Here is a 26,121-nt window from a genome sequence, read left to right on the forward strand (position 1 = left end):
AGGGTACATTTGAACCTTGCTGGGTGCTGGCAGCAGTCTTACTGTTGAGTTGTGCCTCTGCTCTGCTCTGGCTGTCTCAGAGTTCTCTAGCAGATGTGGGAGAAAGATACAGATGCAGGTTATCTTGATGCCAACTAGTCTTTGCTAGCCCTAGAGGGCATACTGTATGTTTGTGAATTTAAAAAGCAAACAACCCTAAACTCATTAAAAAAAAGAAAAAGAAGGCATGAAAAGTGGCTATCTGTGCCACCTGCTGCAAACTATTAAATCTTTAGATATTGAGCTTAAATAGACGTTAAAGCATATTGCAGGGTACACATATCCTTCTCTTTCTTTTAAATTAATTTGTAAAGTTTTTAATGAACTTTATAATGAATTTTATGTTCTTAACTAGAACAGGAGATACTAGTTCCAAATTGCAAGGTTTTTTTTGACATGGTAGTATAATACACACAACCAAGTAGATCAAACTGACTTTCTGCAGGCAGGTATAAATATAATGTTTTTAAAACTTCCAAGTGCTTGAAACCTGAATGTTGTTCCACCAGATTTAAATATCAGAGTAAAGTGAAGATTCAAATTTGGAAACAACACTTAAGTTAGCTAATAAGGAAAATACTGAAGGCGTGACTTTCAGATTCATCTTACTGGGAAAGCCTGGAAGGCAGATAAGATGCTACAGAGATGGTTTCCATAAACTTTGGTTTGATAAGAAAAATAAAATGAAGTACCATAAACTTATATGCATTTCTGATTTTGTATGTTTTGAATGCAAAGGCAGAAATTTTTTTCCTCATCATTTTCTCTTTTTCCTTTTTTTTCCTTCTATGCTGTTTTTTCATACCATATCTGAATTGCTGCAGTGAATATAGCTGATTTGGCAATCTCAAAATATTCCTCTTTCTGGGGAAAAAGTGCCAATTTCCCACTGCCATGTTTTGTGCATTGCAGGAGTACACTGCCTGAAAACCTAGAGAAAGTAGGCTGTGATCACTTGCTCTTAGACCCTAGGAAGCAGAAGTCCTGGGACTTTAGAAAACGGAGAAGGTTTTGGTTTAACATCTGTGTTGTTGCAGTACCCACACAAAGTAGCCATAGAATGATGACTGACATTACACCAGTGAAAACGTTTTTATCTCTTTGTGGATGTCTCTTTCAGATGGGACAAATTCCATAAAAAGCTCATAAAAAGGAGCCAGCACATTAAAAACAAACAAACAAACAACAAAAAAACCCCTACTGTATACAGGATTTATTCAAGGGTGCAATACTGGGAAACCTGCCCAAGATAGATAAGGAGCGGCCACATCTCTTGAACGTGCTAAGATTTCTAAGGTTTCAGGCATGTTTTTGACTTCTCAGGAAAATACATCAGTTTTACTTGTGAGGGTATGATGTGTAGTGAAGGTATAAATCCTACATAGATTTAGAAACATGTATCTTCCAAAGGTTTTCTTGGGAAAAACCTTCTTTTGCAAGAATGGATAAGAGATTTGTTTTACCCTTCCCTTCTTTCTTACTCCCCCACCCATGGCCAGTATTGCACACAAAAAGATTTTGTGATAGAGTCTTTGGCATTTTTTCACCTTTATGCTTTTTAGAAATGTTCTGTTTAATATCAGTAGAGGAATGATCTATATAATATTTTAATTAACTATAAAACCTTCAGAGTATGTAGGTGAGTGGATGAGATATTTGAAGTGGTAGAAAAGCTGTTTGCAGCCTATGTTCTTTCATGTACCCTAATTAACTGTTTTTGATGGGAAGGGAAAAAAAATTCCCTCTATTTGAGACTATAACTTCTCCAGACCTGTGATGTATTTTGAGGTTAACAAGAGCTTTAATTTGCAGACCAGACTGTGTTGAAGCAAGGACTCTGTGACATTCATTGTGCTCTTGATGCAGAGTTGCTGCAAGTCTGACAAGTAACAGATTTGACACATGCAAATTTCTTTCAGTGAATTTCTTCTGTAACGCTATGTTCTGAAAGTTCTAAAAGTACTGAAAAGGAGGGAATTGAAGGTAGCCTCAAACCACCACTGAGTGAAGTTGTAAATAGAAGTATTCATAGCTGAAAGGTAGATTTGCAGCTCTGTGTTTTGCATAATATTTACAGGAGTGTGTACTTGTACTTGTGTGTACTGGTTCAGGTGCATGTTAAACGGCATATAACTCAAAATCTTCCTCCCAGCTCCCAAGGGGTACTGTTAACACTGATACAAATAATTAACAGTGTTAGTATGGGCACACTATTCCTTTGACTGATGATAAAGAAAAATAGTTATTTGATATTTAAAAATATTAAAGTGAAGGTCTTTAAAATTACAGTTAGTTGAGTAAACCTGTCCTGTAGTAATGCTAAATGGTTGGGTTACAGCATTCTGTCATTTTTATGTAAAGAGAGGTTTGGTTTTTTCTCTGTTATAAATTAATTCAAGCCTATGTTTGATTGAATAGCATTTTTTCTTTTAGAATAAGTGGTGTGATTTGTGTTGTAGTTTGGATTTTGGTGGGTTTCTCCCCCTAGTTTATTTGTAAATTGCATATTTCAGTCACATCACAGGACTCAACCCATTCCTGTAAATTCCTTCATTGCTGAGGGAAACAAATCATATGTTATATGTTCTGGATTTCCAAAGACCTCAGACTTTGAATCTTCCTATCTTTGAAACCTTTGGAATAGATGAAAAATTTAATAAATAAGATAGTTTTGCTGAACAGCACTAAAAAGAACTGCTTGCTTTCTAAGGCTGAATTTGTCATGCCACAAAATGTGAATGGCTGAAACACTATTCATAGGCAAGTATTTCCTTCCCAGGATAACTCCACTCCGCTGCTCTGAGGAAAGAAGCTGAGAGCAGATGCTGTTCTCTGGATATGAAGAGTTGAGGCAAAAGAATATCAGGTTATTTGTCTTGTAGAAATTGTGACTTCCAGCTGCTGATAGCTTATTGATGCCAATAATTTTTTTTCTAGTGCATTTGCCAGAAAAATGGTTTAAAATGGCAGCCTAAGGTACATGCTGTATCAGTTTTTTCCTTGTCTGCTTAGTGCAAATTATTTTTATTCTTAAACCTCAGGTGATTTCCTCAGAATTGAACTATAAGCAATTTCAGGGCATAGTCATTAGAGTAATGGAAGATCCCAAAGAAAATAACAAGTTTATTAATAACAAGGACATTTATCAATAACAAGGACATTGTTCTTACGGGAAGTTGGTTCTTATGACTATGCCATAGTGACTGACCAGGGCAGGAGAGAAAAGGACTACTATACTTTGGTGGTGATTCTTTTGGTGACTGACCAGGGCAGGAGAGAAAAGGACTGCTATACTTTGGTGGTGGTTCTTTTGGGACAGCTGATGTGGAGGAACAAAGTTGAGCTGCTAAAGAACCTGAACCAAAAAGACAGGACCATAAAGTCAACCAGCCGTTGACCGTAAAGTCAAATCAGCATACTCCTTTTCTGGCTTCAGTGTCCCATGTAGGGATCCATGAACTGCTTTCTTCCAAGTGCCTGGATACAAGAGGTCAAATGCTCTGCAGTTCACCACAGTTTTTCTTTTTAGAGTGAGTATGGTTACAAAGGTAAGACTCAGATTCTAGCAGTGACATGTGATTGAAAAGTAGCTGACTGATGCTTAGAGCAAATAAGACAGATGTTATGTTGCTAGGGAAAAAAATACGTTCAAAGAACTGATCATGGTCTTGGTCTTTAAGTTCATAGAAAATGATTCTCTACTAGTTTTTAAAGTAATGTGATACTTCAGATGCCTGCGACACTGCTGTGTGTGGCTATGTAAATAGTGTCCCTCTGGCAGCTTGCTCTACGTGGTTCTGAAGTAGACAGCTGTTCGGAAAGACTCGGCATCTAACAGATGCTATAAAATTTTTTACAAGTACAGTTGACAGATATTCATGTGCTACAGAAGCATAGAATTAGCTTTCAATGCAGTCCCTCTTCCATATATATATTATTAATCTTCATATCCTGATGATAAAATAAATAAAACATCCATCCTGTTTGGCATTTTTATTTTGAGTCTGATTAAATTAACAGAGAGATTAAGCAAGGTCTTGACTAAGTCCCACAACCATTCACCTTTAAGTAGTCAGCTCTGTAGGTCTTTTGCAGAAAAAAATTATTAGGTATGACTTCAGTATTCTCTGTAGGAAAACATCTGTGTTTGTGTGCTGACAGCTTGTTTTGGGTGCAGATACAGAAACAAAGTGTTCAGGGTTCCAGTGTGACTAGTAAAAAGACAAGAGTAACTCCATTAGGTGAGATTTGAATACTCTTGAGTTGCATACCTAAATTTGATGGAGCAAATATTTATTTCTCCCTTTACTTGTTTTTAGTGACTGTCTTTTTTTGTGGCAAAATATGTAAATTAAGTTAATATTTTAAGTATTGTATTAAAGTTATGGTCATTATGTTGCATTAAAATCTCATTATGTTTCTCAGAAATTTTGTGTAATTTTTTTTCACTGAAAAGTGGAATTTTATTATTTTAAGCTCTTGGTTCTTCTGTATATATGGAAGTTCACTTCTCCCTGTCTCAAAATAAGAAAAGTGTGTATAAAAGGTACCTTCTGCACATTTCTGCAAGTCATTGTCTGGCAGACATGTCAAGTTTTCTACTAAATGATTGCTGCCTCTGTTCACTGTTTAGTGTTTGTCCCCATGAGTGTAGTGCCAGATCCAGACATACAAAGAATAGCCCATATCCAAATCATAGTTTAGATAGTTTGACAGCTGTCAAATACAATTTTTTTTTTCGTACCTCATTGCTACAACATATGCTGCTCTCCAGGGGAGACAAAAGCTTTCTGTTGATAACCTTAGTGCTTGGCTTCTGTTGAGATGGCTGAGTGCTGCTGAACTGTGTCCTAAAAATTACTGTGGCATATAAGCCTATACAGTCAATCATGTGTCTGCTGTTGGGCTCATCCAGAATCCTTAGTGTGGTTGACAGAGCAAAAGTAGTTGAACTGAATGCCTTTGCATGTAGTCACCCTAGCTCTGCATTCACTGTTCAACTCACTATTGTATCATCATTCTCCTCATTAAGTATCTAATTACTTTAATAGGCATTCCTGGCACCTTTTTTCCCCAATTATGAAGTGGTTGCCTGATGGTTTGGCGATGAACTGGAAGACCTTATCAGAAATGAGCAACTGCCGTGACAGAAGCTGCAGGTTTATGACAAGGAGCTGCAGGGCAAAGTGATAAAGAATGGATAAAGGTTTAGGTATTAGTGCCAAGATATTCCAGTGAGAAGGTAAAAGATTAGGCTCTCTGGTACTGTCAGCATGGTAGTTCTGCCAGTACTCATTTACAGAGCAGAAGCCTTAATGGAAGAAAGCTGCATTGAGTCAACTTCCTTCCTTATTTAAACAATGTTGATTTGACATTGGGGTGTGTGAGTGTATGTTGGATTTTTTTATTGTATTTTTTTCTTTTTATTCTTTTAATGATGGTTAAGAGAGAAAATTAATTATTTTCATCTTTCTAAGTAGATGGTTTATTTTCACTTACAAGTGTTATATTTGGTAAACTATTCTTGTTTTAATTAGTTCTCATTATTGTCTTGAAAGGAGCTGACAATATCAGGAAATACTGGAGTCGTTACTACCAAGGATCCCAAGGGGTAATATTTGTACTAGACAGCGCCTCCTCTGAAGATGATCTAGAAACTGCTAGGAATGAGCTGCATTCCGCTCTTCAGCACCCACAGTTATGTACTTTGCCATTTTTAATACTGGCCAATCACCAAGACAAGCCAGCAGCTCGCTCAGTACAAGAGGTATGTTAATGTGTCAGCTTCATGCCTGTTTGTATTTACTTTCTGTACATCACCAATCCATTATCACTTATTACCTTGACATCCTGGTTAAGGACTGGCCTCAGTTTCTTCTTTACACTAAGTACGGAGTCCAGGAACAGTCACAGTCCCTAAAAACTTACTCCACTGCACTCTATACAGACTTAGCTGTTCTGGAAAACAGACAAGTAATACTTGGATACAAACAGATCTTCTGCTTTTACCAAATTTTACTTAAGGGAGGAAAGATGTTTTTAAAACTACTCTTATGAAAAGCTGCTGGGACTGATTTTTTTTGTTTAACTTGGGTTTTTATTTGCTATTACTTTTAATTTTGCACTGTTCCGTTGCTTAATTCTTTTCCACTGCTTAAAGCAATACATTGTGGCTATATGTTGTCTTTTTATGTAAAAGCTGTTCTCTGAACTGCTGTGTACTGATGTCAGGTCAGAGCTGCAATTCCTGTTCTGAAGTCCTGAACTGGTTGTCATCTTCCTGTTCCAAGGAGTAATGTTTTTGTCTAATTTCTAGCTATCTCACAGTAAATTATGTAATTGTTCTATTCAGTGAACCTTTTGCTTTTCAGTTTCTGAGAAATTTGTCTTGTCTACATTCTTATCATGTCAGATACATTTGAGGAAATGCTGAAAATTACTTCTGAAATTGCAGGAAGAAGTTAAAATTGGGTTGTGTCATTCTGTTCATAAATGTCTTTTAAAGGACTCCTCCTCTTAAAGATTATATGAGAAATCCGTTTGTTCTGTGAGTGCAGCAGAGTGAAAACTGTTTCAGCACCTTATTGTGTTGCTATTTTGTATTTAAACTGATACTTTCTTAGATTTTTCTTTTTCTGAAATACGAAGTTTTAGACTTCCAGCTCAGAACAAACTGATCTGTAGGATAGCTGCTCTTAGTACAGTATAGTTGAACATACAGCCTTTGTTTCTTTATTGATACTTATGTCTCCCTTCCGAGTCAAAAGAAATGAAGCTTTTTATATGATAGGAAATGGTGTAAATGTGACTGGAGTATAGCAGTGTTTTTAAGAAGAGATTGTGAAAGTTTTGTAAACTACACTGTGAAGTATTTTTAAAAATTGTTGGTTGTTTTCTCTGAAATTTCATTCTTAGGAAAAAGGAAAAAAATGGAATTTGGATTGAAAATATCAAGTTACATAAAAAAGTAAACAAAAGTTATGCAGGGATAGAACCTACAAGTTCTAGTCTTGTTCATATAAAAAACAGACTTAGAAAAAAAATAATGAATACTTAAAGGAAATGTAATATGGATTTTGATATGCAAGTTTAATAATTTGGCATAGTTTATTATAAAGTGTAAAAGAAATTTTGGCCTAGTTTATTATACAGCATAAAAGCAAAAACCTCCTGCTTCAAAAATGACAATATCCTGAGACAAAACTGATTGGGTTTTATAATTGAAATATAGTTTGTATGCCTTGGCTTTAACTTTTTCATCGATAATATTTTTCATCATCAGAAGGGTTGTTTCTTATATGATTTAAGTATTTCTTATTTTACTATCTTTTCCATTTTTAAAGAGGCCAAATTTGGTTCAATATTAACTGAAGTTTTTGATAGCAAATAAAATTTAAGAAATGTTCTTTGTCAATTTCATATTAATGATGAATGCAATGCCAGTTGGTTTGCTTTACAGCAAATTATACTTGTAACTCTCTCATTTTGCAGGTGAGCCCATGTGGGTAGATCTTTTGGTCTGAGCTGAATTTTTTCTGTATTTAGAGTTAACATTTCTTTTCTTTTCTTTTATTGGCAGTACTCTCATTTTCACCTCATTCTTCATTACCAGTTCCTTGAAATCTCAGTAGGGTAATAGATCTCTATATGCTTACAATAGCATTTAAATGGGCTTCTACTGTATGCTTTAAAAAAAAATTACAGTTTAATATGGTAACAGACAATGTATGAGTACAACAGAATGTGTGCAGAATACAACAGTTTTGTTAAATGTGCACAGTACATGCATATTCTGAGGGAAAAAACCCACACTGTATCAAGAGCTCAGTGATTCTGAAGTTCTTTAATTAAGAGTAGTGGAAAGTGAAATTAAAAGAAAAAGGAAAAAAAGGGGGAAAAAGAGAGAGAAATATCACAAAGTTGTTACATTGTCCCTGGAAAAAATGATGATGTGTGTTTGCTGTGTATACAAAGTCAGTCATTTTTACCAATGTTAAAATGGTAATTTTTTGCTTTCCTAAAGGCTTTGCTGTGCTATTTTCCTCATTATTGAGATGTGGAATAGAAGTAAAATGATGAATCGCAAGACCATTACTTATATAAAACCAACATATTAAAATATGTAACAAATGTAATATGTTGAGCATTGAGAATTTTATTAAAATTTTTTGCAGAACTAAGTCCATTAATTAGAGGTATTTTCTTGATTTTTTTTCATATGTCAGAAGACAGATGAATCACAGTTGAAATTTAAAAATATGTATGCATTCTTTCAGGCAACAAATTACCTTTCTTTAATGGAAATGAAAGGACTCCTTGGAGTATAATTAAGGAAAATGTCTGAGTTGAGTGGTGCATAATAGGAAACGTAGAAAAATATTTATTTACAACAAAAATTCTTCACAAAACTGTGCAAGTGCCAAGCAGTTTCTGCAACAGATGTTAGTTATATTTTTTGTTGGGAAGTGCAGTTGCTTCACTTTTTCACAATGTTGTACTTCATTTAATGTGTTTTTTTTTCCACACATTGCTTAGGCAGAAATGATACTGTAGAATCTATGTGCTGTAAGTAATAAACAATGTTATGAATAGTTCAATTCACAGCTATAATAGATACTTGCAAAAATATCCAAATAACTTATTAATTTATGAGATGCAATTTAACCTAATTAATTTTGCAGAATATCCTTCGTATTATTGAAGTGACCAGGGAGAATTACAGGAGAAGCCAAGCTGAAATACTAATCAGTAAATGTAACCCTTTTTTTTCCTCTGAGTTCTGTTGCTGGTTAGCTGTTTTCTAGTTATATTTTGATTTTTAAATGAACTCAAGAAAGTAAACTTGGCGTGGCATTTCATTTTAGAAACTATAAATAAAGATGTCCCTCCAATTGCTCTTATGTAGACTTCTATGGTGGTTATTCTATCTTCCCATGTCAAAGATATTTTTAAGTTGTTTTGTTTTTCCTGTGACAATAGCACTTATTTAGACATTTTAAAATATCTGCTAAGTGATTTCTACTGAGCAATGCTGAAATAAAGACTGTGTATATTAACCAGGCTCTAAAACGGATACAATTATTTTTGTTTCAATAGGTTTGCTCCCGAATAACTTTATTTTAGATTAAAATCACAGTAATGAAGAATTAATCATATATAAGTCAGTTCTGACTGTAGTTTTGGAAAACTTACGAAATAGTAAATAAAAACTTCTACAAATAAAAAATAAATTTAGTTACTCGGCATAAGAGGGAAGGTGGTGGCATATCTGTTTGGCCATGGTTTCCAAAATACAGGCTGCAGTTCCAAAACAGTTTATCTAATTATATGTTTTTTTAAAATAAGTATCTTCCTGACAGAATGTGCTTTTACATTTTCACACAAAAGTACTTTTGATTGCCGAAACTGGTTTTGATTAGTCAGATTTCTCTTACAGATTTAAAATATTGCAGTAGAATAATACTGGATATTGCAGTGGATTCCAGAACCCGTGTGCACTTTTCTCTTGGGTCAGAGCAATATTTAGGAGCTGCATGTGTTGGAAGTTGTCTGTAGCCACTATATTTTAGGAGCAGGCTATTCTGGATACTTGTCTGAATCTGTTTGGGACTCCTGAAAGGCATATAGGACTGGCCAAAGGAGGAACCAAATTGAACTAGCTTTTCCAGTTCACAGGTGAAGCAGCTTCTTGTTTGACAGTGTGTTGACTTTTGGATGTTTCTATTTTTTATATTTAAGGCTCTTTTTAAGATTGTAGGTGCATTAGATGATCACAGCAGGTCCACTCCATTTGAACTATTCTATTCTAAGACCATAAGTGTGAAGACATTCATACAATGTAACCTGTTGTTTGGTTTTTGTTCAGTTATCCAAAAATTCAGGCAAATAATAAATTTCTTTCATATATTTAAATAGTAACAGGAGAAATCACTGAAGACCTGTTCTAAATTTCCATTTTTAAAAATGCTAGAACTTTTTAACATAGACTTACTAGTTAACAGTAAATCAACCTATTCTCAGCCTATTTTAAGATTATACCATTGTTTTAAATATACTTGTCGGTAAAGGAATAGTGTGGAAAGCTTAACGTGATGACAAGTGCTATTTTTTTTCCTTGCATACAAGACCTTACTTTAAATTTTACTTGATGGGGGTGTGAAACTCCATAGGAAAGTCATTTTCGTTGTCCTTTTTTCTTTGATAGACCAAGATTCAAAAAAAAAATCTTTTAAGTGCAAACAGTATTTTCAAAAGTGAGTGTGAAAGGTTTGTTGCATATTTACATAGATTGTGATGTATTTATCTTTTCAAGATCATATGGATTTTGAATCACTGACAGTGTTAAATTAGGTCTTCTGTTAGCAAAATAGTGGAAGGTGACTCTCCCTATGAAAACAGCCATCTTAGGGCTGTGAGGGCTGTTATCTATTACTCTGCCAGTTTCTTCTCTGTCGTTTATGTCTAGAAATAATTTTGTAGATAAACAGTGTCTTCTTGATGTCTTAAATATCTTAAAGCTCAATAACCATTGCAGGAGAATGCTCAGGTTTGCCCGCATCTGTGGAGGCCCTTGCTGGTGGTGGGGATCTGGAGCATGCTGCAAACTGGACATTCTGGGCCTGCTAATGGTCTGAGTTGGCTGCTTAGTATGACAGGCTCAATTCCAGGATGTAATCACTTCTTTATATTCCAGTGTCTTTGTACTGCTTTTCCATAATTCATGCTGTTTGTGGTTTCTGCCAGTTAGGGGAAAAGGGTTTCTCTTTGGAAACCCTTTCAGTGTATGAGTAATGGATGTCATTACTAGCAATCTGAAAAACTGCATTGAACAATGACCACTAACGGGTTTACCTTCATAGAGTATGTAGTATCTTAGCTCACAGTTTTGAGCAAATGTTTTCTCCTGGAGCAGGTACTGCAAAAACTTAGCCTACAACCAAGAGTGAAAATCAAAGTTTTCTCTGCAGTCTGTCCCATCCTCACCATGGTCAAGCCTCTCAAATCTTTCAAAGACCAGCTGTTGCAAATCTGTGTACTTTGTGACAGGGACATCCAGAGCAAAGATAAATTGGGGACAGATTTTTGGTTCCTCAAGGAACTGTTTCTGAGATTATTTATCTTCAGATTACTGCAGTAAATAGCCAAAATATAGATTCCTACCCTGTTTTTGAGATCATAGTGACCTTAGCGACCTTAATATTTGCAATCTCCTTACTGCAAATACTTCTTTTCGTCCAAGGTGTATCCCCTGATATTTGAAGATTGTTTTGGAGCTGGACTCTGCTATTTTGAGTATTGGCTGCTTCCTTCACAACTGTGGCCTTTGAGGGAACAGAAGAGTTATTTGTCAGACTTTAGTTATGAACACATTTGCAGGAAAGAATATTATTAAACTAGAGTTTTGACAATATTAGTTTTGCCCTGTTTAGAACAATGAAGAAGTAACTCCTATTTGCATTTCTCATATGAACTTCCATTCTGATTAAAATTTCTTCATACCTATTAGGAAAACGATTTAGATACAAAAGGATCCAATAATAAAAATAGTATATAAAAAATGCAATCTAAAAAGATAACCAATTTAAATAAATGTGAGTAGATCCATATCCTAGCTAAATGTAAACAGCAAGGAATTTCATAGTTGCAAGACTGAATCCAAACAGTAACCACACCTTTTCCTTACATGAATTTGTGTTTCAATCATGTTTTACAATAAACAAAGCCATAACAGATAAAACTGTCAATATATTCATTAGCTAAAAAGATGAATTGGTATACTTGATAATGTTTTGGTGAATAATATCACTTAGTAAAGCTTAATATTGCTGTCCCAGTGTATGTGGGACCAAGAAACAAAAACTTAACAAAGAAAAGTATCTCTTTGAATAGTAAATTCCTAGTTGTGCTCTTGACAAACATGTAATCTGCAAGGAAATGTATTCAAAGACTACCCCTAGAAACTCTGATTTGGAATGATGTTCCTGAAGATACCAAACTAAATACTTAAGCACATCTGCAAATGTGCACATATTACAAAATGTACAAGATAAAGAGTAGGGGTAGCTAGGACACTGGAGTAGAAGTGTTGTCCACAAACACCCATTTCACAACATGAAACTGTATTTAGAGAAATAAATCTCTTGAATGGCCCTTTGTACCGAATGGTGCCAGGTATATGTCTGCAAAAAAAGCAGCTGCATGTCTTGGAGTAGATTTTGAAGAGTATTGCTGTATATAGTTTTGAACATCAGACATGGATTTTTACAGCACTATTTGGGTCTTCAAATGGTTGTTTTATATGTATATAGATGTTGTGTACTTCTAGTATTTATTTCATCAGCAGTACTGGTTTGCTTGTTGGCCTCTTTGCCTCCCCCATCTTTCAGGTGTGACAGTCTGTCTGTACAACCATGTGATGAACTGGTTTGGACCTAAAAATTACTTAACTACTATCCTTCCTCAAGGTCTTACTTTTAAATAAACTCAGATGAGAAGACAATTGGATAATTGGTGTACAGGCAAAAACGAGAGGTGGGAGGAATGTGTAAAACCAGAACTGGCGTGGAAAGTTGGAAGTGTGGACCTTTAAAATCCAGTGAGAGTTGGACCCTTCTACCTACCATGTTACTTCTCACGCTTTTTTGGCTTATCCCCCTAGAGTGAACCATAGTAAAGGAAGATTATACAGGAAATAGTGGGAAATAATTTTCCCCTCTTACTTAAAAATCAATGTTCTAGAGTAGGTGTGCAATTACTTTTACTGGACTTGAGAGAGAGATAGGAAAGAAGCATATATTTTCACTATGTGCTTTGAAAATTTAGTGTCTTTGTTTACTTCCAAGCAAAGAAAGAAAGAAAATGTCGTTCAAAGAGAAGGAGTTGGCTGCACTTGCAGAACTAAACACAATGACTGTAAAGATAGAGCACAGTCTCTAAAAATAAAAAGTAAATTTATGAGAGAAAGTTTAAAATGCTTTAAGATACAAATCTATATGCATAGTTTAGTAAATGTTTTTCATAAGTATTTGTATACTTACAAATGCTTATATGGTATTCAGTAAGGACTGTTAGAGAAGAGCACAGCTTTTTACAGTTCTTTCTGAAACCTTTTTGGCTTGGTAAAAATTTGGTATGCTTTAGTAGAGAATTAAATGAAATGCTGAAGCCTGTTGGATACAAATCTGACCACACAATCATTATGACTCTTTTGAGCCTCTATGTCTGTGATATTGCTGTTCTGGGGAATTCTTGAATGCTCAAAAATTTAATTACTGTTAGTGACATCTTACATGAACATGAGAAGTCGTATTTCTCTCAGAATTAATAACTATTACAAATGGAACAAAATAGTGGCTATATAACTACTTTCCAAATATAACTCTACCATTTTATCAAAAACGGTCTCTGGATCAGTTGAAAAATAATGGAAAAGTATTTAGTAATGCATTGGATCAAGTTTTTGAAAACTCTTCTATTGTAAAAGTGATTTAGTATGTTTTTCTTTCAAACACCCATCTTACATGGATATGTATGTATATGTACTAGAATGAAATCTTGAGTTCAATAATACAAGCTGCTGCTTCTTAAAAGATGAGGACTTATTCTTCTATTTGTCTTTTTAGTGCTAAAATAAGTTTGCTGATTAAAGGCAAGTTAAATATACTGTGAATCTTGTATTTACCAAGGAAAAGGTAATTTTTTGTAGTTGAAGTACATAATTTATATTTGGTACTCAAAGTAACAAAGTAAATTTTAAAAGAAATGTTTTTCAAGTTGATTATTATCACATAATCTTCATTCTATTAGAGTAGGTATGCAGTGTATGAAATTAATTTCTGGCTACAGTCCATTCTGCAGGAATTACACACTCACACACATGGGAGATCATGGTGAGTATCTTAATTGGTCATGTCAGGGAAGTTCAGCAATAACCACAGCAGAAGAAAATCTATCCATTTTGTATCTCTTTAAGTATTTCAAGTTGGATTTTAATTATGTGCCACAAAAATAGAAAATTTTCAGCTGCATCAATACTACCTATGCTGTGACACAGCATACGTTATTATTGTCTGTAATTACCAACACCCTGAAGACCTTGCTGGAAATACGTGTATGCAGAGTTTCTTAAAAACTGTGTCAAATAGAAGGTGCTCAGAGCTCAGCCTGAGCATGGGAGGCTTTCTGTTCCTTATGAAACTCAACATTTCTGAAGATGCTTGAGGAGAATTTCTCTTGAATATGGGCTGCAGCATAAGGAAAAACAAACCTGAAAATTGAGGTGTCATTGGCCTGTCAGAGGCTGGTTCGTCTTTAGATTTTTGAGCGTAAAATTCCTATGAGTGAAAACAAACCATAAACCGCTGGAGATGGAGATGTTGGCATGTATTTGAGAATTCAAGAAACAATGATGTTTTCCCAAGTGACAGGATGGGGAAAGGATCATCTTTGCATCAGTGGTCTGGATGTTACTGAAACAATGCTACAATTGTCAAAGGCCAGGAAGGAAACACATACTACTGTAAGGTGAGAATAAATTCCTTCCTATCCATTCTCAGTTTTAAACTCATTTTTTTTTACTCTGGCATTCTTTCAAGCCATTATGCTCCTGGAAAAATCTTGGATGCTCTCTGGGTGTGGTGGAAGACAAAAATCAGAGATTACTGTGAGCTTGATTGCTGGACAGGACACTTCTGTTTTTGCAAATAGAATGAACCAGAGAGAAGGAGTAACAGGAGAAAAAGGGAAGGGGTTTACTGACAAGTCTCATGCACCCTGTTACTTCTCAAGACTTCACTGGCAGTAAAACAGAAGAGATGAGTAGAGAGCATTCTGGGGTTCAAACAAAAACAAACAATGGAATGGAGTTCTGCAAATTCAAAAGTAGTGAAGGGCCCCACAGTTCAGGGACAATGAGGATGCAGTACTATGAGTTTTTACTTAAAGAAAATTGGAGCCATTGAAGGCCTTCTTCTATAGTGATATAGGCTGAACAGTGCCCATTATTTCGTCACAAACCACTTCTGTTCAGTGCCTAATGACTTTTGGTTCAAAAAGAGGAAACCATTTTCCCATCCACTTCTTGCAGTGATTCAACAGCAGATGCAGACATGCTTCTGAAGAAACATGAGTTATTCACTCTAGCATCTGGGAACAATTGTCTTCATAAGACTAGAAGCAGAGTTTTGAATATAACAACATTATTCTAATGATGATTTGTTGATACTGCAGCATATCATTAGTCGTGCTAGAATCTTTATAAGCATAAATGTTTTCTCAAAATAGTTTAAATGTTTAGAAAATCTATTACAGCAGTCTGACATGAAACAGTAACTTCTGTTAGAATCTGAACAGCCTAAAGTTTTGAGTTAGTCTAGAAAACAACTTTCTAAAGCATCATATAAATTAATTAGGTAACATTAAAAAAAAGGCAAAGTTAAGCAATTTTTTACTTGAAAATATGTTCATTTATTATTCAGATTTACACACATAATCCTTATATTTTTTCCTACTGTTTTGAAAAGCAGAGTGTTGACAGTGTATTGAATAATCCATAGCTATGACTACATATTTCCCAATATCTTTGCTTTTTCTGATCTTTTCTGTTATATTTAGTTGTTCAGATTCTGATTAGATGCGAAGTTGCAAGTGTCAGAAAGCTTGTGCTGTATTAATACTATCTTAAAAGTAAAGACTCAGTATGAATGTGTGGGCATCTTTAAAGTTAATGCATGCTGGAGTTCCATTTCAAGTATTAATAGGCATCTATGGCCTATTAAAAGATGTGTGAGGCATCTAGCAAACTGATTTAAAAAAAACCAAAAAAACAAAAAAACCCCAAAAAGTCCAACCTGCTTTAGTGAATGAGCTTTGCTTAAAAGACTTTTCATTTCATCCACACATATCTCCAGAGATGGATAATTTGGATTACTGCATATATTGTTATATATTTTCTGCAATTGCATTATTTATTTAAAAATAAGTTGTTTCATATGTCTCTCTGTTAATACAAGCTTATTCTGTGAAATTTTTTTCAATATTTTTTCATAATGTACTATCATAGCATTTACTGTCTCATTTTGGTTTTTCTGTTACTCTGGTAATAAATACTAGGAAATAGTTTACTACATTATATGAAACATTTAAGTACTCTAAAGATTTCTTTCCTTTGATCTCCTGTAGCTTTGTTCTGTTGCAGTAATGCTTTTACTACAGATCATATATTAAATACAAATCTACTACAGATATTCTGTCCCAATTTGTTTACTTGTTGCTAATTTTGCCTTTACTCATGGTTGAGGATAAAGGGAGTAAGAAAGTGAAATTTGAGTCACTCCTAGGGCAGGAGAAGAAATCTTATTGGAGCTGTAAACAAAAAGATGCTCTGCCACCAATATTCCAGGAAACAATCAGGTCCCTTTAGCTGCAACAGCATCTTCTGTGTATATTTGTTGTTTTAGAAATACATAAATCATTTTGAATAAGCAGTATTAATGCATGTGATATCTATAACCTGTGTCCGCACAGATCCTTATTAAAAGTCAGTGCTCTTCATTGAGTAATTTGATCTGTTCTGTGAATCAAAATTATATACTTAAAATTATTACTGTATTTTAATTTTTTTAAATTCAGTTCAGGCGTTTTTGTGATTGTTACTAAAAAATTGCCCTGCGTACGTAAAAGACAAACAGAGGCCACAGTCATGGTACTGTACATTCTTGAAGTATTGCACGTGCCTGCACATCTGTCATGTAGCAGAAGAGTTCAGGCTATGTGGTTTTTGCTTGACTACCTTTTTTTGTGGACATGCTACCCATACCAGTTCTCATGAAGTTCAGAATGTATGATTTGTTTAAATTAAAGTCATAATTGAATGAAAATTGATGTTAACTCCTTTTGGAATGGCTAAGTATTTATGTGATGGAGAGAAAATCTCCATTATCTTCCATTATTATTCCTCTTGCTAATTTTCTTAAGTAAGTTTAAGTTTTATTGAAACCACAATCTTAACACTTTAAAAATACTCTCACTCATATAAAAATCTTTTGAAAAACAAGAAAAAACATTTTAAAGTCAAAATGGACTGTTGTTAAAGTGGGGAAAAAGCTTAGTATTTTTCTATTCTGATTTATTATACAGAAGGCTTTTTTTTTTTTTTACAAAAAAGGGCTTTTTTTTTTTTCTTTTTTTTTTTTTTTTTTTTTTTTTTTTCCCTTTTCTTTTTTTCCCTCCACTATTCTCAGTCTCTTTTGATCATTGATCTGGGTGACCCCACGCTCAGGGGTTTTTTCTTCATTTGACATGGACAGATTTTTGAAGTATAGCTCTCCTTTGGGAACCTCGGGCAGTTCCACTTGACTAACCTGTGATCTAATGAGCAGTAATGCAGGGTTACAGTGACCATTTTGTTTGCTTTGAGGGAGGATGGCTAGACAGAGAGTGGGAGAGAGGCGGTGTCTGCTGAGAAAAAAGATGCAGGGTGATCGAACAGTGTGAAAAAGACTTGTTAGCCCACATTAGTGTGCCTGATTTACTTCACAACAGGTCAGGAAAGGCCACAGGCAGGGTTGTCATTAAATTGCAAAGTTGAAAATCCTGGTATTCAAAAGCATTCAAATTTCTGAAAGTTGTAAATTAGAAAGTTTGTGGTTCATGTTGAATTTGGCAGAAAGATGTACAGAAGTACCAGCTTCTGTAAAACATGAATGGTACATTATAAAATCATGCTGTAAATAAAAAGAAAACCAGCTTTTTAAAGTACTTTCATGGTTGACTGTTTTACAATGAGACTGGGTGTGAAAGAAAGGCCAAACACTAACAAGGTCGTTGCACTTTCTTTATGAGCCCTGGGGACCCCTTAATTATGTGCCCGTGCTGCTTATTTTGAGATCTGTAGAGTGTATGTGTACACGTGTTTGTATATATATAATTTTTATTTGTATTTATTAAATCCATACAGGTATGTATATACACATATGAATATGTATATAAAAATAAGATTTTAGCTCTACTTGCCCAGGAATGTAGATTTTGAATCTTCTGCAGCATGTTATGATACTTTTTTGCCCTCATATCCTTGATTGTTTGTCTTGGAGTAAATAGTGATCTTCACACCTTTGGTCTTGAAATAGGCATCGATTTATCTGAAATTTACATTTACAAATGCAGACACACACAAAAATTGTCTTTATGTACTAAAAAGTTATTTTTCTAATAGTAAAGTTTGCTTCTGGACACTTGAATTGGACTTGACAACCTGCTGTTTTGCAATTGCAAAAATGAAAAGTTGAAACTACCTATTCCTGAAATTACATTTACCCTTCTGTTTCATTCACTTACTTGGCAGTGGCCTGAATCTCCGTGAGTTGAAGAGTACAAGCAGTTGCATTGATAGCCTTTAACTCATGGCAAACTCTTGTCATTGCTATTTCTGATGTGGCTGGCTTTAGTGAAAATCGAAGTGCAGCCTTTTAGCTATATTATCATTGTGCATTGTAGCACTAGGTAATAAAACAAATGGATGGTCTTAGAAGTAAGGTACTTTTTCTCTCTGCTACCAGAAGTTTCACTAATTGATTCTTACTTCTGTTGGCTGTCAAAAGTCAGGTTTTCACTATTGCCATACAGCTGTATTAACTTTTAGATTGTACTGCATAGACAGAGGTGATTGTCTTGATCCTTGTGTCTTTTTACAATTAGAAATATATGAAATTAAACAGCTGAGAAAAGCTGACCCATAGCTAAGACTATATTCCTCACCTGACTTCAGGGGACTATGCTCCCACTGATCATTCAAATAATTTCACTGACAATCAAGGGAGTATCTCTTCTTGAAGGGAAGAGAAGACAACAGGATGTCAGGCTTCAGTGTTCACATTGAACATTAACTTTCGGTTTTAACTTGTATTGGATTATGTATTAATATGTGGTGCCAGATTATTTTTGGTTTATCTTGCTCATCTTTTGTTTACAGTGGATATAAGGTATAGTTTTACCTCCTGGTAACCTGAGGCTTAACTGACAGTTGAATGTGGGTAACAAAGTACATTTTTTATATTCAGTGCTGCATTTGGCAGCTAATTTCACAGTATGTCATTCCTGTTTTTTACACATTGTAAAATACACTTATTATTAGAAATTGAAATAGGATTAGTGTATTTTGAAACAGCATGGTGTTCAAAGTGACTTGGTTGTTACTATACCCAAACATTAGTCTCAAAAAGAATTTTCTATGATATGTATGCTTCCATTTTCTCTAATATTTTAACTGATATTTAGTTGCAGCAACTTGGTGGAGATACATTCTAGGAAACTCTGCACTGAGCTAGCTTTCTCTGTAGCTTTAGGTCATGTTAGTCAATGGAAACTTATTAGGGCATAAAATGATGGGGAAATGTTTAACAAATCAGAACACTGAATCAAGGCACATTTAAGCTTTACTAGTATTCTCTTTCCATTTACTTTCTCCATTCCCTAAATAATGTTGTCTGTGCAGTCTCTATGCGCTCTTTATTAGCTCTTCAATTTGATTTAATTATTCAGTTACTCAGTGTGTCTGAATTAAGTCATCTCCGCCAATCTGCTTATTACAAAGCATTTGGTCAGTGAGAAGAGACAAATGTCATCTTGCTAGACTAATTTTTCTGGGTGTGTGTTTAGGAATCAAGACATTAGAGCACTATTTCAAAATTGGTTTATAAAACAAAGTTAGTCCAAGAGTATATTATTGATACTGCCCGTCACAGACTCTGGAAGAGTAAATGTTACTTACTTATCTGAAGAAAAGGGAAATTTTCATATGTTCTTTTTAGCTTTCCTTAAGATGTGAATAGCTTTTGTAGGTTGATGCTTTAAAAACCACAAAAAGTTTACTGCAACATAAACATAAACTGTTTTCACATAAACTTGCCAGGTATTATATGAAATGATTAAGTTGTTTTTTGATGGTAATATTGTTGCTTGCTTCAGAAAGACAGCTGACAAAAGAAGAGGGGATATAGCCAAATTCAGGCTTCTGGATTTTTTTTTTCCCAGCTCATAGTTGCATTTTTAGAAAGCATTTCTTTTAAGACAGAGATTTTAACTTTTGATATAGGCACTAGAATACAAGATGCGAAGTTTTTCCTTTTTATCTGGATGTCATGATATAAGACCTCCAGCAAAACCTTCCTGTAGGTTCAGTTCCCATGGTTTATCCACTCTATGATCCTTAATAGTGTGAAGTAGTTATGGTTTAATCCACATAATGGATAGGGTTCAAACACAAAGTTTAGTGAAACAAAAGAAGCAAAATATAATAGTAGTTACAGGTGCTCTTTTTCTAAAGAAAATGGGTGTGACTTCTTACATTTCTCTGAAGCCATTGTTTGCATCTCAGGGCTGTATTTGAGAAGTATAACTCTCAAGCTGTTCTAAACTGGGAATGCAGTAGCTAATGTGTTGCATAAAAGTGAAATACTATTTTCTGCCAATGGACTCTGACATTTCAGTTTTTAATACCTGTAAAATGGGCTTAAAATGTTCCCCAGATGTATTTGGCTACCTCTCCTTTTGGAAATCATTCCTCTGTGCAATAGGAAAAAAATTGCTTAACTAAGAAAACAAATTCAATAATGCCACCCTTTCCCTGCATAAATAAGAAGGTGGGGGTGGTAATACTATGTCTGGGAAAGGAAGCAAAAATGCATGCTTGGATATCCATTGCTGGCTGTTGTAGGGAGTGTGCTTGCCAGCAGTTTCTGGCAAGCTTTTTCCTTCCAAACGCTCTCCAAACTTGCCAGACATTTAAAAAGTCTTTTGCCTGTTAGTTGCCTTTCACTTACTTGTAGAATTACAATAAATGTTTATTGACTGAATAACTGCCTGTTTTGAAATCAGGAACGTTGAACGAAGTTTTTTGTTTTGTTACATGTTGGTTTGTTGATATTTACTTGGCAGCAGGGTTTAGTTAGGAATATACTTATAGGCTGTTAGTAACCCAGCTGTGTCAAAGCTCAAAGGGTCTTGTGGGTAGTAAACTCAGGGTTTGGTTGATATTTTTTGTGCATGTAAAAGGCATCAGATCATCAATCCCTGACTCTTGTGCAGAGGGATGGATGCTGTAGAAGTGGATTGCATTTAAACAATGGCAAAGCACTTTCTCCACTTTTGGTAGAACCTAGCTGACAGAGGATTTAAAAATTTCCTGTGTCTGGCAGTGGGGCATGTAGGGCCTCTTTGTGTTAGTTTGGTTTAGTTGTGGTCTGGTGTTTAAATCCACTTCTGTATAATATTGATCAGGATGTGCAGGGGTCTGAATCTCGCTGAGGCATTTGAGGACAAAACAAGTAGCATATGTATCTGAGCCTTAAAATAGAGACCATTCAGAGAGAGAGGGGCTGGAGGGAGGAATCAGATACAATGAAAGAGGAGAAACTTGACATGTCCTAGGTAGAAGCATGCCAGAGGGGAGACTAGAAATCTAGCTTATTAGATACAAAATATTTTACAAAACTGCCCTTTTCAGGAAGGGTCACGTTCATAATTGTGGTTCTGTTCCTTCTACTGAATTTTCTTCTCATCGTTGCAAAATCTGAATTAAAGAGACACGTCAGTTGTAAGTCCTTATACCAGAGAAGGCTGGAGTTACCTCTGTGACTACACTGCACCTTCCTTCAGGGTTTTTAGATGGGAGGTTGTCTGGGTCTTTTTCATGCATCCTGCTCCCTGCACTTACATATTAACTGAAGTAGTAGTGTAGTATTGGAGCATGTCAGACTCTTAATGTAATTGCTTGTCATCTCTGAGGTACGGAAGCAGTCTTAAAGTAATTTAAGCACTGGTAGACTTATCAAGTACAACCACAAAGCTAATGGCCTTTTAATTATTAGTGATTCCAAGGAGAGTTTGTATCTTAAGCAGGAATTAAGAGCTTAATGCAAAAGTTTGGACAAACAAAGGAAAACAAGACTACTAGCACCAACCGGTGCTATCATTCTAATAATTGAATACTTCTAATTTTCTCCATTTCTGACATGATTGTTATTCAGGTTGCTTCACAGTGCTTTTATATGCATAGAATCTGATATACACAAATTAAAGGAACGTGGTATCAGCTGTAAGAACTGTGGTCACAGAGAGTCCCACACCACGCATATGTTGTTGTTGTGGTCACGGTATTGTTTTCTCTCACTGTAAGAGTAATGCAAATAATTTAAACAATAAACCAGTAGGATGGTCTTCTCATCCTGGCTTTGCAATTATTTCAACTTACGTTTTCTGAAAAGCACAGTTTAAAGTATTCTGAGAACCTTCAATGGGTAACTGGGAGTGCTTGAGAATACAGTGTGTATAGCCAGGATATTGTTATTAGGCAATGAAAGAAGAGTTGACTTGCTCTGCTCAGGATTATCTGCCAGACACTCACTGTGTTAATTGACTAAAATAGATCAAATGTTGGAAAACTCTGCCAAAACTTATTAGGTTATTTTATGCATCTGAAAATTGATTTTGTTTTTTGAATTAAAATTTGGTTTAAATTTTGAATTTATATTAAAAATACGTTTTTTAGTGTACTTATATAGCTATATGTTGTTTTATAACCTGCTGGAGAGCAATAGCTGCAAATTAATTGAAAGAGGTAGTGATGTTCTCTGACACTTCAACATTATTATTCAAAACCTTTCTTGACACTTTGAAAAATATTTTGATTTCTTTGATATCAGTTTGCATTGTCTTTTATTGTAATAATTGGAAATAAATACAGCACTTTCAAGTTCTGAAATGGCCTTCTTGAGTTTCCTGAGACATAGGAAATATATAGCATCTTCTAACTAGTTTTCTGTTGTAAAGAAATTACTCTGCATGTTTCATTCATTTCAGTATATATTAGTATTTTCCTATGAAGGATGTCTGTCCTAGAATCAGTTGAGTCATCCTCTGAGTTTAATGCTTTTTGAGAACTATGTTGATGTAATATTCTCTATTTGTGTGACCACTTTCCTCCTTGTCAATTCAGCTATGGTATTAGAGAATGCAGAAATAGTCCACAGGCTTTTTGCTAACATGTAAGTCAAAGGCTGTAATTCTCCTTACCTTAGAGATTTTAAATTTCTTGTTACCATTTAAATTATTTGAGTTGTTTCCATTTCTTATGCTTGATTTCATGTTCTTGATAGAGTATCAATCTTGTGTGCAAAAAGAAATTATTTCTATTTGGTAGTATTTCAGAATTCCTAAGTCAGACTCTTGGGGCCATTATTCAGACTATTGGTATGAATATACAGAATGTAATTGCTAATAGATAACAACTCTTTAATTTTGATTAATATGCAAAAAGTAGTGTCAGCTAGCTTGTTCAGTGAAGTTGTTTGCAAGCTTTGATAAAATTCTGAATTTTTCTACCCATGAAAAGAAAGCTGTAAATCTGAATCCCAGGTCTCTTCTATGGAACTTAAATGTTCCTTTATCAGTTACTTAGTTCTTAATTTAGGCCAATGACGCATTTCAGAAGGCAGTGTGAGTTTAAAGTATTACTATGTGAAACTTGTGGCAACCTTGTACCTATTAAAGGAATTTGCTATTTGAGACTCACCAAGAAACTGATGTAGTTCTATCGAAATATGGGAAAAATCTGTCAGAAATCCTGCAAAACACCACAGGATTCCACAAATACGGCGTTTTTCAGCTGACTACATTCTGTACAACTACCGTCTCTCTACAACAGTGATAGGACTGATCAGGACCATCAGTCTAACAACCTCTATCACAGTTGTCTCTTGCATCTTCAGACTTCATTAGATGGATACTTTGTGCAGTGTTCAGAAATAGTGAAATGTTTTCTTATCTGAAGCTTTTTTTGCTGGGACAGATGTGATTATTCATTACCAGCATGTTTACAACTATCTTACTGAAAACCACTCTGAAAATCTTAAGTTTCTGCTTATAAGAGGAAAATTGAAGTCTATTCTTGTTGAGCAAATGTTTACTTCTTAGCTATTGAAAGACTTCCAAAAGAGTTTGGTTCTGTCACCTTATTATTTAAAACCTCTCTAATTTTAGTTTCAATTTCTAGATAACATAGAATGGCCTGGGTTGGAAGGACCATAAAGATCAGCCAGTTCCAACCCCTCTGATGTGGGCAGGAGTGCCAGCTGCTAGCCAAGGTTGCTCAGGGCACCACCCAGCCTGGCCCTATCTACCCATTTAGTGGAATACTTGCTGTTCCTGCAAAGGAAGAATTGTGGCTACTACCACGATAAGCTTTCTGTTCATGAGTTTTCAGGCACTGAGGAAAATTTCCAAAATTAAACTTTATCATCATAGTTTTCTATGGCAAGCATGTATCAATACAACCTTGCTAATCACTCAATTTTAGTTCTTTAAATTGTGTGCTTGGTACTAGATTCTGCAGGATTTTCCTGTACTGTGGTACTGTATTTTAGGGCCATATCAGCTTTTTTGTATTGCGTAACACTAGGAGAATATTATTTACACATAGTATCCAAAGTTTTGCTTTAGAAGGGCCAATCTATATGTCTCTTGTAGTCTGTTTCTGAGACTGGCAGGCTATTGTTAGAAAATACAAGAGAGTTTTTTGGGGTTTTTTTTGTCATGCAGTAGTAAGCTCCTACTTGTCTTTGCAGACCTGAGGTTTTCATCTTAAGAGGCAAATAACAGGGGAGAAGAGATGAAGAGGGGAAAAGCAAACTATAGGCCTAGAAAATTTCTTTCTTTTTTTCCCCCCATGAAACTTCTGCAGAAAAAAAAAAAAAATGTTGACAGACAGAGTGTGCCAGCTAATGTCACCAAGCATTGAGCGGAAAGAAGAATACTAAAAAGCAGAAAATTAGAGCTGTGCTTGCCTGTTCACCTTCCCAAAAGAATTGAAATTGCTAGTGTTTGGGACTCCTTGTCAGAGGCTGAGATCCTCACCTGTCTGGTGCTCTGCAAATCAGCTCTGGTGACCATCATCCCTCAGAAATGTGTGTCGGAGAGCAATTAGAATTTTACCAAAGAATACTGAAAAAAAAAAATTAAGTACATGTATGTCATGTAGTTTCTGAATTCTTTAAAGATAGAAACAAAGGCCACCACAGAAGCAAATTAAAGCCCCTGGGAGCTGACATGGTTATTGAAAGCTTTAACAGAGCTGCCCTGCCATAGAAACCTGCTTTCCTATTGTCATTCATTTTGGTCTCTGAAAAGAAATTTATGATCAAAGTTTTGTTTGAGCACAATGTAAGCACTCAGATTAGAATTTGGCAAAGTTAGACAGAGATTTAGATACTTTATTTTAATTTTTTTTCCTTTTTTTGGCAATTGTCTTCTAGTGAGAAAAATGTTTTACACTTAAAATGCTTTGCCTTAAAAAAAGAGTATCTGTTTACAATATTTTTTTGAATTACATTAGGTCTGTGTTTCTTGTTTTATATCTCCAACTACTGTTTCATGATAACTCAAATCTAGAGCATCTTTCATGGGTGATGTAAATTAAAATACATAAATGAAATAAACCTGTGTACACTTAAAATATTTTTATTCTTAAGTTGCTTCTATATATAAAGCTTCCACCTTGAGGATTCTCCAGCGATTGCCCACTTTGCAATTTTTCAGTTCTTATTGGCAGATAGAGGTTTTATTTTTAAAAGAATACCATAATATAATGCTTTCTGAACATAAGAGCTAGCAATCCATTGTTTTGCTGGATAACTAATACAGTTTGCTTTAATCTAAGGGAGTCTTTTGAGGGAAGGAAATTAAGGTGAGAATTAACCATAGGAAGAGAAGTCATTACAATCACTAAGATGTATGAAACACAGGTTCATTTCTTTGTATTTACTGTGGACTTGCTGTGTAAGACTTTGTGGGAATAGGTTATTTCTGTTCTCCAGCTTATGTCCATATAAAGGAGTCTTGTAAGTGCTCTAAATTATAATGAAGATACGAAATTTTGAATATCTTGAAAATTCAAGTACAAGGAGAAGGAACATTGATTTCTGTGAAAGATGAAGTTTCTTCTCTACTAAAAAAAAGCCCTAAAAGATTGTGACAGTGAAATGAGTTATTCATATTGATAAGAGGTAATTTAAAACAAGGATCAAGGAA

The 26,121-nt window shown here is 34.9% G+C and overlaps 1 protein-coding gene across 11 annotated transcripts in view; it reads left to right on the forward strand.

The window, feature by feature from the left end:
- Positions 1-26,121, forward strand: part of ARL15 (ADP ribosylation factor like GTPase 15) — a 276,667-nt gene that overhangs the window by 127,805 nt on the left and 122,741 nt on the right. For 10 of the 11 annotated variants that reach the window (XM_053969065.1, XM_053969064.1, XM_053969063.1 and 7 more), the window contains one exon: positions 5,598-5,806. In XM_053969065.1, coding sequence (XP_053825040.1) covers positions 5,598-5,806 — 209 coding nt within the window. Of the gene's footprint in view, positions 1-5,597; positions 5,807-8,720; positions 8,940-26,121 lie in introns of those variants that run through there. The other variant, XM_053969068.1, reaches the window with a different exon arrangement.

Source organism: Vidua chalybeata, chromosome Z (assembly GCF_026979565.1).
Source record: "Vidua chalybeata isolate OUT-0048 chromosome Z, bVidCha1 merged haplotype, whole genome shotgun sequence".
NCBI lineage: Eukaryota > Metazoa > Chordata > Aves > Passeriformes > Viduidae > Vidua > Vidua chalybeata.